At 55.3% G+C, this 13,273-nt stretch overlaps 2 protein-coding genes across 2 annotated transcripts; both read left to right on the forward strand.

Annotated features, from left to right (window-relative positions):
- The first annotated feature begins 348 nt into the window (after positions 1–348).
- Positions 349–2,930, forward strand: CCNO (cyclin O). Its single transcript, XM_046672234.1, has 3 exons — positions 349–939; positions 1,550–1,735; positions 2,249–2,930. The coding sequence occupies exons 1-3, from the start codon at positions 553–555 to the stop codon at positions 2,732–2,734; spliced, it is 1,059 nt and encodes a 352-aa protein (XP_046528190.1). The 5' UTR covers positions 349–552; the 3' UTR covers positions 2,735–2,930.
- A 3,833-nt stretch (positions 2,931–6,763) lies between these two features.
- Positions 6,764–12,886, forward strand: MCIDAS (multiciliate differentiation and DNA synthesis associated cell cycle protein). The gene is made up of 7 exons (XM_046670924.1): positions 6,764–6,906; positions 7,000–7,096; positions 7,332–7,423; positions 10,630–10,702; positions 11,240–11,463; positions 12,094–12,204; positions 12,446–12,886. Exons 1-7 carry the CDS (start codon positions 6,790–6,792, stop codon positions 12,884–12,886), a joined length of 1,155 nt encoding a protein of 384 aa, XP_046526880.1. The 5' UTR covers positions 6,764–6,789.
- The last annotated feature ends 387 nt before the right edge of the window (positions 12,887–13,273 follow it).

Genomic DNA, 13,273 nt, shown 5'->3' on the forward strand with positions numbered 1-13,273 from the left:
GCTGGAGCCTTCGTTTGGAGCTCGGAAACGGACTTTTGGCCAAATTACCAACGTGGGTTCGAGCCCGCATGGAAGATGCTCGCGCGTGGCGAGACGATCTGGCCAAGGACGGGGAGATGGGCCCCGAGAGAATCTTCTCCCGGGAATGGTCGAGAGCCTCGGCTGGATCCGGCGCTCACCTGGCCTCGCGGCCGCCGCCGCCCCACCCCCACTCCATTCCGCGCGCGCAGCTCCCGCCGCGACCCTGGCTCGGTTGCCCGGGGAACGCGGGACGCGCACGGAGCGGGCCGCTCAGGCTGTAACTCCTCCTCCCGTTTGCGGATTGCGGAGGATAAGCGCTGCCGGCAGCTCACCTCGGAGCGGTTCCTCAGCCGGGAAAGCGCGGCTCTCGTGCCGCTCTGGGCTCAGCCAGTGAGAGGCCAGGGGTGGGGTAGAGGGAAGGCACAGGCCGAGTACTTAGGGCCTCAGCGCCCATCAGGCCTGGCTCCCTTCGCACTCGCGCATCCAGCCCGCCGCAGCCGGGCAGTAGTAGGGTGGCCACCCGGCTGCATCATGGTGACGCCCTGCCTTACCAGCCCTGTGAGCCCCGCCGCCCGGGTTGGGAGGCGGGACAACGCCCAGAACCTCCGTGCCCCAGTGAAGAAGAGCAAGCGCCCACGTCTTCGGAGGAAGCAGCCGCTGCAGCCGCTGAACCCGTGCCCGCTCCTGGGAGACTCTGGCGTTCGCGACCTGTTTGAGTCCCCCAGCTCCGGCTCGGACGGCGCAGACAGTCCTGCGGCGTCCGCGGCGCGTGGCTGCAGCGCCCTACCTGGCCCTGCCCAGCAGTTGGTGCAGCTAGATCTACAGACCTTCCGTGACTACGGTCAGAGCTGCTACGCCTTCCGCAAGGCGCGGGAGAGCCACTTCCACCCGCGGGAGTCGCTGGCGCGGCAGCCACAAGTGAGGCGCTGGTAGAGCCAGCTCCCCACCGCCGCTCTTCTTCCTCTCCCGGGCTCTCTCCTTTTCTGCTCTGTCTGCCCTCTGCGGCGCCCCGGCCCGCGCGGGAAGGGGCTTTGGAGGGCCGGGCCACCGGCCTCATTTTACAGATGGAGAGAAGTGGGGCCTAGACGGCTTAAGTGACCTGCCCGAAGTCTCCAAACTCGTTAGTGGGGACACAGTAGAATGCAAAGTAGTTAAGACAGTTTCTAGGTTCGAGTCCGGACTCCTACGGAACCCGGGCAAGTTATTTAACAATCCTGAGATTGTTTCTTCATCTGCAAAGTGGGGATCCCCTCCCCCTCCCGAATTGCTGAGAGGATTACACGAGGTAATGTGTACACGCGCTCAGCACAGGGCCAGCCACCAATCCAGGCGTCCCGGCTCCTAGCCCAGCCCGTGCTCTTTCCGCAGCAGCGCTGCCCGAGTGTTTCCTAGTTTCCAGCGTATTTAGCTCTTTCCCTTTTTCCTGCCTCCCTCCGAGGAAGCTCCCTGGGTCTTCTTGGCCTGTCCCTTCCGCAGCCCTTCTCCGCCCTAGGCTCAGCCGGCCCGCCTCCCTCCCTCCTCCTGGCAGGTAACGGCGGAATCCCGCTGTAAACTGCTCAGCTGGCTGATCCCCGTGCACCGCCAGTTCGGCCTCTCCTTCGAGTCGCTGTGCCTGACGGTAAACACTCTGGATCGCTTCCTTACCACCACGCCTGTGGCTGCAGACTGCTTCCAGCTGCTCGGGGTCACGTCCCTGCTCATCGCTTGCAAGCAGGTACCTCCACGCGGGGTGGGGGGTGGGGGCAGCCAAACTCCCAGCCACTCTCTGTCCGGCTGTCCAGGGCACACGATTTAGTGCTGGATTCCCTGAAGTCGTTTAGGTGGACGTTTGCAAATTTATACATCCCACTGTCTTAACTTCACAGTTCCTCCGCAAACTAATAATTCTTTCATCCCGCACCCAAAGAAATAGGCTGAAGTCGGCCCCAAAGTAAGTCCCAACAGCCCTTTGCAGCCCTACTATTCCAGTCTCCGGGAAAAAAACCCTTCAGAATTTCTCAAAGTTTTTTTTTAGCTGGACAGTAGTTAGAGAAACTGCTCTGGAAGTACACTCCAGGTGATTAAAGTGGAAGTAATGGAGAGGCGAAGCCCCAGCTGTCTCGTTGGAAGGGATTGGGGGGGAGTAAGTGGGGGTAAGAATTCCTGGTTTCTCCCGGGTTTAAGACTGGGGCGGGCCTCCGACTCGGGATGCACGGCTCAGACGGGCCTGAGCGCCCCTGTGTTGCAGGTGGAGGTGCACCCGCCGCGGGTGAAGCAGCTCCTGGCCCTGTGCTGCGGCGCCTTCTCCCGGCAGCAGCTCTGCAACCTCGAGTGCATCGTGCTGCACAAGCTGCACTTCAGCCTGGGCGCGCCAACCATCAGCTTCTTCCTGGAGCATTTCACACATGCCCGCGTGGAGGCCGGGCAGGCCGAGGTCTCTGAAGCTCTGGAGGCGCAAGCCCTGGCTCGTGGGGTGGCGGAGCTGAGCCTGGCCGACTATGCCTTCACTAGCTACACCCCCTCCCTGCTGGCCATCTGTTGTCTGGCGCTGGCTGACCGTATGCTGCAGCTCCCGCGCCCGGTGAACTTGCGCCTGGGCGGGCACCCTGAGGCGGCGCTGCAGGACTGCCTGAGCAAGCTGCAGCTACTGGTGGCCATAAATGGAACCTCCCTGGCTCACATGCTTCCCCTCCAGATCTGCGAGAAGTGCAGCCTATCCCCGAGCTTGAAATAAAGTAGACTCTTGGTCTCCTTTTATCCCCTGCTGGCCCTGTTGCTGGACTGCTCCCATTGCTTTGAAAGTGCAGTATTGGCCCACAGAGAGGTGTTCAGGGCTCCCACCTGGTCACCAGGTCATCATGCATGTTGTATATAGTGTACGATAGTAGCGTCTGGTCGTTTATTTATTTTGCTGGAAAGCACACGAGAGAGCCGAGTCTTTCTCCAATAAACAGGCTATCTGTCCTGGTTTGTCTGCGTGCTGCTGTTCCGCGTTTCTCCCCAGAGAGGGAAGGTGAAGGCAACCCTGGGAACAGTCAGGTAGTAATGAGCAGGGGTCCTCTCTCCCTCCAGGTCTGTAGTTGGCATCTCTGTGGGAACACCAGGTCCCCGGAGATTTCAATTACAAGATGAGTCAGGGGCACTTGTAGGCCTGTATCCCGCGACCCTCTTGTCAGGAGGCTGAGGACTGCTCACTTCCAAAGGTCCAAGGGGCACAGTAGGGTGTGAGGCCTAATAGAACCCACAGCACTCCATGTTGTCTAGAGTCGTCAGGGAGCACATATGGATGTGGATGATGGCCAGCTGGGAAGCTTTGGGAAGCACACACTAACTAGAAGGAAGCAAGAACTACTACAACAGCTAACAGATGCTGGCAGCGAAGGCTTTGCAGGCAGTTATGGCCATTACAAGTGGAGTCAATTTACCCTGCAATCACACTGTTCAATGTTTCATGCAAGTCTTAACACCTGCTACATGTGAGTCCGGGGTAACAATGGTATAATAGTAATCATGGCTATCATTGAGTGCTTACAAGTACCAGGCACTGTGTTCAATATTCATTACTTCAATCCCCCAACAATTCTATGAAGCAGAGTCTATTTTCCCATTCTCCAGAGAAGGACACTGGACCACAGAGAGGTTAAACAACAGTGGAGCAGCCAGGATTTGAAGGCAGGTGATCAGAATCCAGAGTGCCACCCTTAGCCACACTGTTCAACTTCCCGCACTTACAGGTTTCTGGAAATGCTCAAAAACCCCTCTTCCTGAGGTATGTATGGGACAAATCTACTCAGTGCCATCCATTCAATAGGGACTACAGAGAACATATCTGGAGAGCCAGCACAGTCCCCCCCTCCAGTCATGTTGAAGTCATTTTACAAGATGGGAAAACTAAGAAATGAGACAGGCTTGCTGGAGCTGTGACTCCACAGCCGTCTCATCATCTTCATTCTCACTGTGGTGAATCTGCTGTAGGTCCTGGATCTCAGCTTTGTCACCTCCAGCAAGTTTCTTAACCTCTCTGAGCCCAACAATTGATACCAGGGCTGTTGCGAAGCCCGAATGAGAGTGTGAGGTGTAGTATCAAGCAGTGATTAAACAAGTAGGCTCTGGAGTCAATTGGCTGAGTGACCTTAAGCAAGTGTTATTTCTATGCCTAAATCTCTTCTGTAAAAATGGTAGAACAGTAGCACTTGTTTGGTAGGGCTGAGGTATGGATTTAATGAGATGTTCCACACAAATCGTCCAGCACAGGTCCCAGCACATAGCACATTTTCAAGAGATGAAGGCTGGCGGCAGCCTGCACAATGATGGGGGGTGGGTACACAGAAAAAAACTTGGGGAAGGAAATAGAAATAAAGCAGATATAGGAAAATGTTAACACTTGGAGGTGAACATACTGTTGTTCATTGTACTGTTTTTTTTTTCAAATTTTCTGTACGGTTGAAAAAAGTTTTTGGGGAAAAAAGTCATGTTCTCTAACTCTATTTAGGATAAATCCAAATGTACGACAAATTCTCACAAATAAAAAGCAAACAAACTCAAAGCAAATTTAAAGAATCTTCCCTGCACTTTTCTTCACGTACATGGTCCAAGTACTCTCCAGTGCCAGGAGCACCTAACCCTGGGCTCCTGATATGTTGATATGCCAAGCGCTCCAGGAACTTTCTCCTCCTCGGCTCAGGTAGAGGGAAGTGATGATCCCCAAGCTATTTGAGAAGAAGCTGGTCTGCAATGGTGAAGAGGAGCAGGAGAAAAGTCATATCTGTCCCAAGTCCCAATACATCTGGAGCCCTCAGACTGGCTGTTGGGGGTGGAGGGCAGCAGCGACTTGCCCTTCTGCAAAAAGAGGGACTTTGGGAGGAATTGTCTTCACCACCATTTACCCCATCACTCAGCCAAGGTCGATATGGGTGATATGGTTCTAGAGTCATCCAGACTAGGAGTCACATAATCATGCTATTCCAGCTCCTGTTGCCACAGATAATCTATTGTACATTTTTATGTACAATGCCTATACTTTTCTACCCCAATTTGGAACTCATTGATGAAAAATGGGCCTGTTCGGGAAAATCGGTGATGGTCTCCATGGGTAGAGATCTCCCCAAAAACTCAGCTAAGAGCTCCCCTACTCCTTTGACAGACTGCAAAATCGGTAAAGATGGGTGTGGAGGACAAGGGCTCTAGGCCAGTGGCTAGCCTACTTAAGAATCAGAGGAAGCAGGAGACAGAGCCAGGAAGAGGCTGTGGGAGGCTGGAGGTGCAGCTGAAAAGGCTCCTTAAAACAACAACAACAACAACAACATTAATTTATCCACACCAAGCACCAGTCACATTACATAAATAATCTCATCTTTACAGCAACTCTATTGAAGTCATGTTATGTTTTTCCTAAAGAACTAGGGCTCACTGATCTGGTTCAGATCCTCAGGCACTCTGATGGAAAAGCCAGAGCTCCTCACCATCAGCGATACCACACCAACTCTAGCTGGCTGCCCTGTCGGCAACTGGGTTCCGGCATCTACAGATGGGTCAGAGAGTCTCTAAGTCTATTCTAGCTCTACCATTGAGTTACTCTCCATCGCCGCTAGGGGTATCTTGTTTACTAACCCAGATAATAGGTGTGAATAAAAGAGGATCATGACACTTTAAAGAGGATCTTTCACTACTACTACTAGGTATAAGGAACAAACAATGTGCCCAACAGGAGGTCACAAAGATTCCAATTTCAGATGATTGTTCAGATTGGATGGATATAAGAGTAGTCCTGAGAGGGGCCCCCTTACTCAAGGGTCTGGAGACGCCCCTTCCTGGGAGAGGCTTCGGGCTTGGGAAGGGCAGCCAAGACTGCGGCAGAGCAAGTGAGGCCGGCTGTACAAATGCTGCAGTGGGCAGCTGAGGGCTCCAGGGGAGACAGAGACCTGGGTTTTAGAGGATTTGGGACTGTCCATTTGTGGCATTTTCAGAAACTGGAGGAGAGTTGGTAGAGGTCACGTTTTCTTTCTTAATTGACCCTCTTTTAAAGGCTATGCTTACGCGCTGCTGCCCGGGAAAGTGCGGGACTAGGGGTTAAGGGCGGGTCTCTTAGCATCAGGCCAAAGGGACCAAGTGGAAGTCGGGGAGTCAAGACCAAGGGTGCACCCCAGCACTGGGGGAAGGGGCTTCTGTAATCTTGGGGCTGTTCTGGGAATTCCTTGCTGGAATTCTACATCCCCACCAAATCCTACAGGACAGGGAAAATGCGGGAGTCTGGCTTTGGCGAGCGTCTCTCCACGTTTATTTCGTGGCTTGTGGCTGGATTGGAAGAAAATAAGAATCGTTAACTTTTCCATCCCCACTGTCCATAAACGGGAAGGCGGCACGCAGTGTTAGGGACCGGTAGGGCTCGTCCGCCCCTCCTTCACTCCCTTCCTCTGGCGCGGCCTGGAGGCGGGGGCGCCAACCCTCGCCAAAAGGGCGCTCGCGGGCCGGGGCCCCGCGCTCGCAGTTCCCGGGGGAAGCCGCGTTGCCAGGTTGGGTTTAACGCCTCCGCCCGAGCGCAGATTGTCCGGTGCTGAAGGCGCCACCTCTGGCGCTCAGGCGCGAGCCGCCCCTCCCGCGCAGCGGTCTTCCCTCTCCACTTGGCCCTCCTTCCGCACTTCCACAGCCGTCCCTTAGCTCCACCCCGGCCACGCGCCTTCCCCGACCTCCGGCCGGCTTCTGAGCCTGCAGGCTCCGGGCAGAGCGCAGGGTGTGGGTCGCTATCGCAGCCTGGCCTCCGACTCCGAGCAGTCGGCGTGGGGAGACAGGATGCAGGCAGGCGGGGGCGCCGCGACGGGACGCCGGGCCTTCGATAGCATCTGTCCCAACAGGATGCTGGAGCTGCGGGGCCGGCCCTTCGGCAAACCTGAGAAGCTAGAGAGGAAGGTGGGGCCGTGGGCCGAGGCCGGAGCCGGGTGGGGTCCGCACGCTCCTGGCCCCGAGGGCTGACCCGCGCTCACCGTTTCTGTGCCCGGCTAGTTCGCCTCTCCGCGGAAGCTCTTTCCTGGCTGCAGCGGCGGCAGCACGGTGTTGGTGTATGAGGATCCCCGCGACGCGGAGCCCGCTGCGCTGCCAGGTGAGCACGATGGTCCCCGCGAGACCCCTGGGGTTCCCCGCGGCGGGTGGGGGGGGGGGGGGGCGGGGGGGCGCCGGGGCCCCGGGCGCCCGGGGGGGGGGGGGGGGGGGGGGGGGGGGGGGGGGGGCGCGCGCGGCTGCCCTGGCTCTGACATCCTGGCGGGGATGCTAGCGGCGAGCCCTTGCGGGGAGGCTCAGGCTTTGAGGGGCGCGTATCTCCGGTTCTTCCTGCGCAGCCCTCACCACCATAGACCTGCAGGACCTCGCCGACTGCTCCTCGCTGCTCGGGTCCGACGCGCCGCCTGGTGGTGACTCGGCCACCTCGCAGGTACCTCCCCTTCCTCGTGGAGCCTCGCGACCTCCGGTAGCACAAACTCCAACTCCGGAGTCATGGTTTCTTTTCCGCAAGGGCTCGTCTCGGGTGGGGAGCGCAAGCACGTCTGGATACTGAGGGGAGACATCGTGCCGGAATCTGAGCCTCCGGGATCAGAACTTCTTCTTCCCTCCTAGTATGTTACGAAGGCCTCATTCCCAGAGCTGTTCTGGCCTACTCAGGACAGGGGGATTCACCTGGAGGGCTACCCTGCCAGATGGGTCTCCCCATCCCCTCCCCAACTATACCCTGGAGCTGCGACAAAGCAACGTGGAGATTGCGCACTGTGGGAACGGGCGGGTAGGTGGGTGCAAAGTTGCGCGCTGGGTACCTAATACGTGTCCTGTCTGTGCGCCCAACATCCCCTTCCTGGCCTTTCACTAACAGCTCTCATTCCCTGGTATCTAAGGAATGTGGAGATAGGAGGATAATTTTTCTATCAAGACTGTAAAAGAAGAGTTTACGTTTAGGGGGATGCCGAAAGAGGGACAAAGGATTCTGGAAGAAATCTGACAGAAAACGTTTCTCTCTTTAGGGATGGTCCTTCAGCAGTTGGGCACTTTTAAAACATGCTTTTCTTCCTCTTCAAAGCCTCCTGTCATTTACTTTTACGGGGCAAAGAGGCTTTTGACTTTTTTATTTTCCAAAAAAACCTACCTTCTTGATTCCACCCCACTTCTACCACTTGCCAGAGCTGATACTCCTCAGCAGAGGATGGAGCCTCCAGCACTGGTGTCTGGGAGGCCAGAAGCCTGGCTCATCCGTGGGATATGAAGTGCCCAGAGGACAGGAGGTCTTAGCCAGATGCAGCCTACAGGAAGACTGCCAGTTTCTTCGCAGCAGGTGCTGGGGACATGAGGTCCCTGGGGACAGGCCCAGCACAGAACTCTTCTGAAGATACGACCACCTCCCAGAATTGGGGTTGGTGATGGAGCAAGGCTTCCCAGACCTCCTCTAAGGGCCTCTTAGAATTGGGATGGAGTGTAGCTGGACACTGACAGCAAAGATGGTTAGGTCAAAAAGTGAGAGTGGGCATTGCCCTGCAGAGGCCATTCTATTCTTTTTAGGTCTGGATGCTCAAATAGGGGAAAGACAGTGCCTGAGCATCTTTCAGTTGACCCAGAGGCCTACATCACTCCCTTACTCCAACATGTTTGTTTTGCAAGTAACAAAAATCAAGCAGGCTCTTGCTGAATTTTGCTTAAGTATGCAGAACTTAAACTGGACATCAGGTTCTGTGTTAGTCTTATTTTCTTTTTTGGCTACTGTTATAGTTGAAGAAATGCCAGATATGGATCTAACTGGGAAGGTAGGATTCAAAGTTTCCAGGACAGAGCTCACACCAGATAGCCCAAGAGGTCCAGGGTGTTTCCTGGGGAAGATGGTTGGTGCAGAGGGAGAGGGACCCTTGGGGGAAAATGCCCTGGAAGGACCCCTGGCCAGTGCACACTCAGATAACATTTCCCAGCCTTCTTCCTGCTGGGGAAGGTGAACAGAGAGAGGAATGCTCGAGAAGTGTTTGAGGTCCAGAATGGGCCAAGACCTGGGGTAGCATAGGAGGAAACATCTCCTGGGCCCCAGTTCCTGAATTGGCCTCCAGTCTCCTCATGGTAAGGGCGTTTCTTCAATCTCTACTGAGAGGGAAACTTTTCAGCCCTTGGGAAATGAGTTCGTTTCTGACTCCTTTAACCAGGGCAGAACTTTTGCTTCAGGATTTATCTGGGCCTTTCAGTCCTTTCTTTCTAAGCTCCTTTCCCCTTATAGCCTCAGTTTCCAACTGGTGCTAGAGGCCTCCCTGATTGCAACTCTCCCCCCTGAGGAGAACTGATGCTTGTCCAGTCTTTGAAGTTAGGGTCAGAATAAGTTCCTCTCCTCAGAAATATTTGAATAGTAAAGAAGGGCTTTTGGGAGAAGAGTATGATTAACACTAAGGAATAAATCAATAATAGTGGAATCAGTAGACTAGATATGGGTTTATTTGATCCATCCCTCACACCATGCCCCTGGAGAGACTTCTTTCCCCTTCCCAGTGCTCTCTTCGTTGGAAGCCAGGCTTTCCTAAAAGAGAGAGAAAAGCTAGAGGCAATGAGGTATAGAGGAAAGAGAACTGAAATAGGCACGAGCATTCTGGGGCAGGAGCCGCAATTCCACCATTTCAGAGCTAGGTAAACTCTGGGCAACCCAATTTCTCTGAGCTTCAGATTCTCCATCAGAGGAGGAGTCACTTCCTGGGCCCTGCCTGCTTTCCACATTGCTGCGAGAATTGACAGAAAAGACTCTACCTAAAAGAGTTTTGGCAACTCTAAATGGCCATGAATTAAGGGAATAAGAAGGTTCTCGGACCGCCAGCCCTTTACTGTCTCCTTCCGCCGCAGGCACCCAGGCACGTTGCGGGAACCCGGGAGAGTGTCCAGTGCGAGATGCTGGAGGCGCGTCACACTGTACAGGAAAAGTCAACTCCGACTTTTTTAAGAGAAGGAAGAGCAATAGGGGCCACGCCTGCGTGATGAACACAGGCACTTTCCATAGCATCCCTGGCCTCTCATCATAGTCTACCTTTTCCCTTCCTTTATGGGGAGGGGGTGGTTTAGTTGTGACTGAGCCTTGGCGGGATATATGGCCTCGAATTACTGCTTTGGATGACTTTGCACGCTGTAGGATCTTGGGAAGAAAAAGAGTGTTCGCACGCCCAGCTTCCTACTCTTAGAGTGGTGGCTCCTAGGCCAGTCGGAGGTAAGTCGGCGCCGAGGTCCAGCGGGCGCACGAGGACCGCGCCGGGCCGCACGGAGGCAGCTGGTTGGCTGGTGGCTGGCCAGTGAGTCGGCTCAGGGACTGTGCCTGCCGTCCGAGGCTGGGCGCGGGGCCGCTGCGCTGCGCGCGGAAGGCCAGACGCCGGCCACAGGCGCACAGTTTCGGAGTGCTGCTGGGTCCTCGCGGAGCCTATTCCCGCTTTGTGCGTCCCGCTCCCCACCATGGCAGTGCAAGCCATGTGTCTTCCGTGTCTCGGATGGGGTTTTGACTTTCAGGTATGAGGTTCGGGTGCGAACAGCGAGTGCGTGCAGACCCGCCCCGGAACCCGGGGAGGACAACTGTCGATCTAGGAAGTGTTGCAGGCCTGCCAGACTCGACGTTAACTAGATTACGCCTCTGGTTTATTTCAGAACCATTCCCTGCAAACCCCAGCGGACTTTGACCTGCAAGATTTCAGAGACACCGTGGACGATCTCATTGCAGGCAAGGCCAGTCTCCTTGCAGTTAGATAACTGCGGGGTTGTCCCCTACCCCCCAAATCAGACTAGTGCAGATTTCGTGGTCGTGAAGGTGGTAAACCCAGCAATTTATCAAAGGGTCAGATTCTTCCATGTTTAGGAGACCCCCACCCTTCCTGATGGAGATGAATTACTGGATCTATATGGCTCTCTCAGTTGGTCAGTATGAGTTCTGGGGGAGGGAAGCCTGCGCTGTGATGTGGTCGGGGAGAGGCTGAGCGATAGGAGTGTGCAGAGCAGCGGGCGTGTGTGACTTCGGGCAGTTTGCCCTGGCCACCGTGGAGATTCAGTTCAGATCACCTCAACAGGCATATATTGAGCGACTGCTGTGTTCGTACAGGATATTAAGAAGGGCTTGGGAATTGTAGGGTTTGCAGAGTGAGGGGTGCTTTACTTAATAAAGAAAAGTCTCCACATAAACCCTACGCCCGGCGTGGCATTGTCCCTGTAGCTAGCTGGGCATGAGTCTGAGGCTGTAAACCCAACTCCCGCTCTTCCTCAGACTCATCCTCTTTGATGTCGCCTCCCCTGGCCGGCGGAAACTTCCCCTTCTCTCCTTGCGACGTATTGCCCTTCGGGTCCTGTCTCTCCCCGCCGCTGGACCCACGGGCCCTGCAGTCACCGCCGCTGCGCCCTCCGGACGTGCCTCCGCCAGAGCAGTACTGGAAGGAGGTGGCCGACCAGAACCAGAGGGCGTTGGGGGACGCGCTCGTTGAGAATAACCAAGTAGGGACCCTGGGCTGGCGGCCAGGACTCCTGGGGCGGAGACAGGGTGGAAGCGGGGGTTGCAGGAGCGGGAACGTGTCCTTATGGACCTCAGAACCAGTGGGCCGAGTGGTTCCTGTAGCTGCTGTTGCTCCAGCGGCTCTACCTCAGTTTCCAACTTCACTAAGTGGGAAGGATCCTACCCCCCCCTTAGATTTTTAATAGGGCTACGAATATTTATTGAAAATTTTCTATTTGCCTGGTATTGTGCTTACCAATTTACTTTCTCTTCTCATTTAATACAACCACTGAGATAGAGATACTCTTACTAGCTCCATTTTTTTTTTTTTTGCGGATAAAGAAACTGAGGTGTAGGAAAGTTGAACTTCAGAGGCAGAATCTAGATCTGCCTGTTGCCCAAGTCAGTACTCTTCACCACCATGCTACACTGAGGTTTAACTGAGAAACATTTGTCTAAGTGCTTGGTAAAAAGAAAAGAAAAGAAAATTGACTATTATTCTCAGCAGTGTGAATGCCCTCGGGTCCCCTGTTCCTGATTAGACATTAGGATCTGGGTTTAATTCATGCAGAGTATGCAGACGAGACCGAGCACGGTGGGCTATCTCTGAATGTTTGGGTTTCCTCCTGTAGCTGCACGTGACGCTGACCCAGAAACAGGAGGAGATCGCCTCGCTCAAGGAGCGGAACGTACAACTGAGGGAACTCGCCAGTCGCACCCGGCACCTGGCCTCAGTGCTGGATGTAAGTGGGGCGCGGCCACGTGGGACACTGCACAAAGTCGGAAGTATTCCTGTGCACCCCCTACCCTGCTCCCAGTGTTGGGACCCGGCAGGGGTCGGGGAACGGAGAGGACCGCTGGGAGCTCGCTGAGCCACTTGCCGGGGGCGCCTCAGTCCTCCCAGTCGCCCAGGTCCGCTTTGCACGCTCCGCACAAGGCGAGTCCAGCTGGCCCCAGGGCGGCGCTCCTCCCCATCTTTTGTAGAAACTGATGATCACGCAATCCCGGGATTGCGGGGCGGCAGCAGAGCCCTTCCTGCTCAAGGCGACCGCCAAAAGGAGCCTGGAGGAGTTGTTCAGCGCTGCGGGGCAGGATTGCACGGAAGTGGACGCCATCCTGAGGGAGATTTCCGAGCGCTGCGATGAAGCGCTGCAGAGCCGCGATCCCAAGCGGCTTCGGCTGCAGCCGGAGCCCGGGAGCACGGACGGCAGGCCCGGGAACCTGCACGGCGCCTTCCGGGGGCTGCTCACAGACTGCAGCCGGAGCGCGCTGAACCTGAGCCACAGTGAGCTGGAGGAGGGCGCCTCCTTCAGCACCCCCATCCGCAGCCATAGCACCATCCGCACCCTCGCTTTCCCTCAGGGCAATGCCTTTACCATCCGGACAGCCAACGGGGGTTACAAATTCCGCTGGGTCCCCAGTTGAGCTGGGCTCCAAAACACTGCCCTGTATCCTGACTGAAGCGCCTGGAAGCCAAGCGGGAGTAGCTGGTATTGTTTCCTGAACTTGGCTTCTCAGAACTCCCCCTGCAGGGGGGATGCCACCCTGAAACTTACTTTTTTCAGGAACAGAGATGTCTTGACACTGATGCACTGTAAAATTCTGGTACGAAATATTGAATAGTCCCTCCCCTTTTCACAGCAAAACAGTGCGCGCGCGCGTGTGTGTGTGTGTGTGTGTGTGTTTGTGTATGTATATGTATACTTATACACACACACATATCACAGTCAATTTTAAAAGTATTTATTTTGAATTATGTACTTTTAAGAGCTGGAAGGGACTTACAAACCACTTATCTATTTTATAGTTATA

The sequence above is a fragment of the Equus quagga genome, chromosome 9 (assembly GCF_021613505.1).
Source record: "Equus quagga isolate Etosha38 chromosome 9, UCLA_HA_Equagga_1.0, whole genome shotgun sequence".
In the NCBI taxonomy this organism is placed as follows: Eukaryota; Metazoa; Chordata; class Mammalia; order Perissodactyla; family Equidae; genus Equus; species Equus quagga.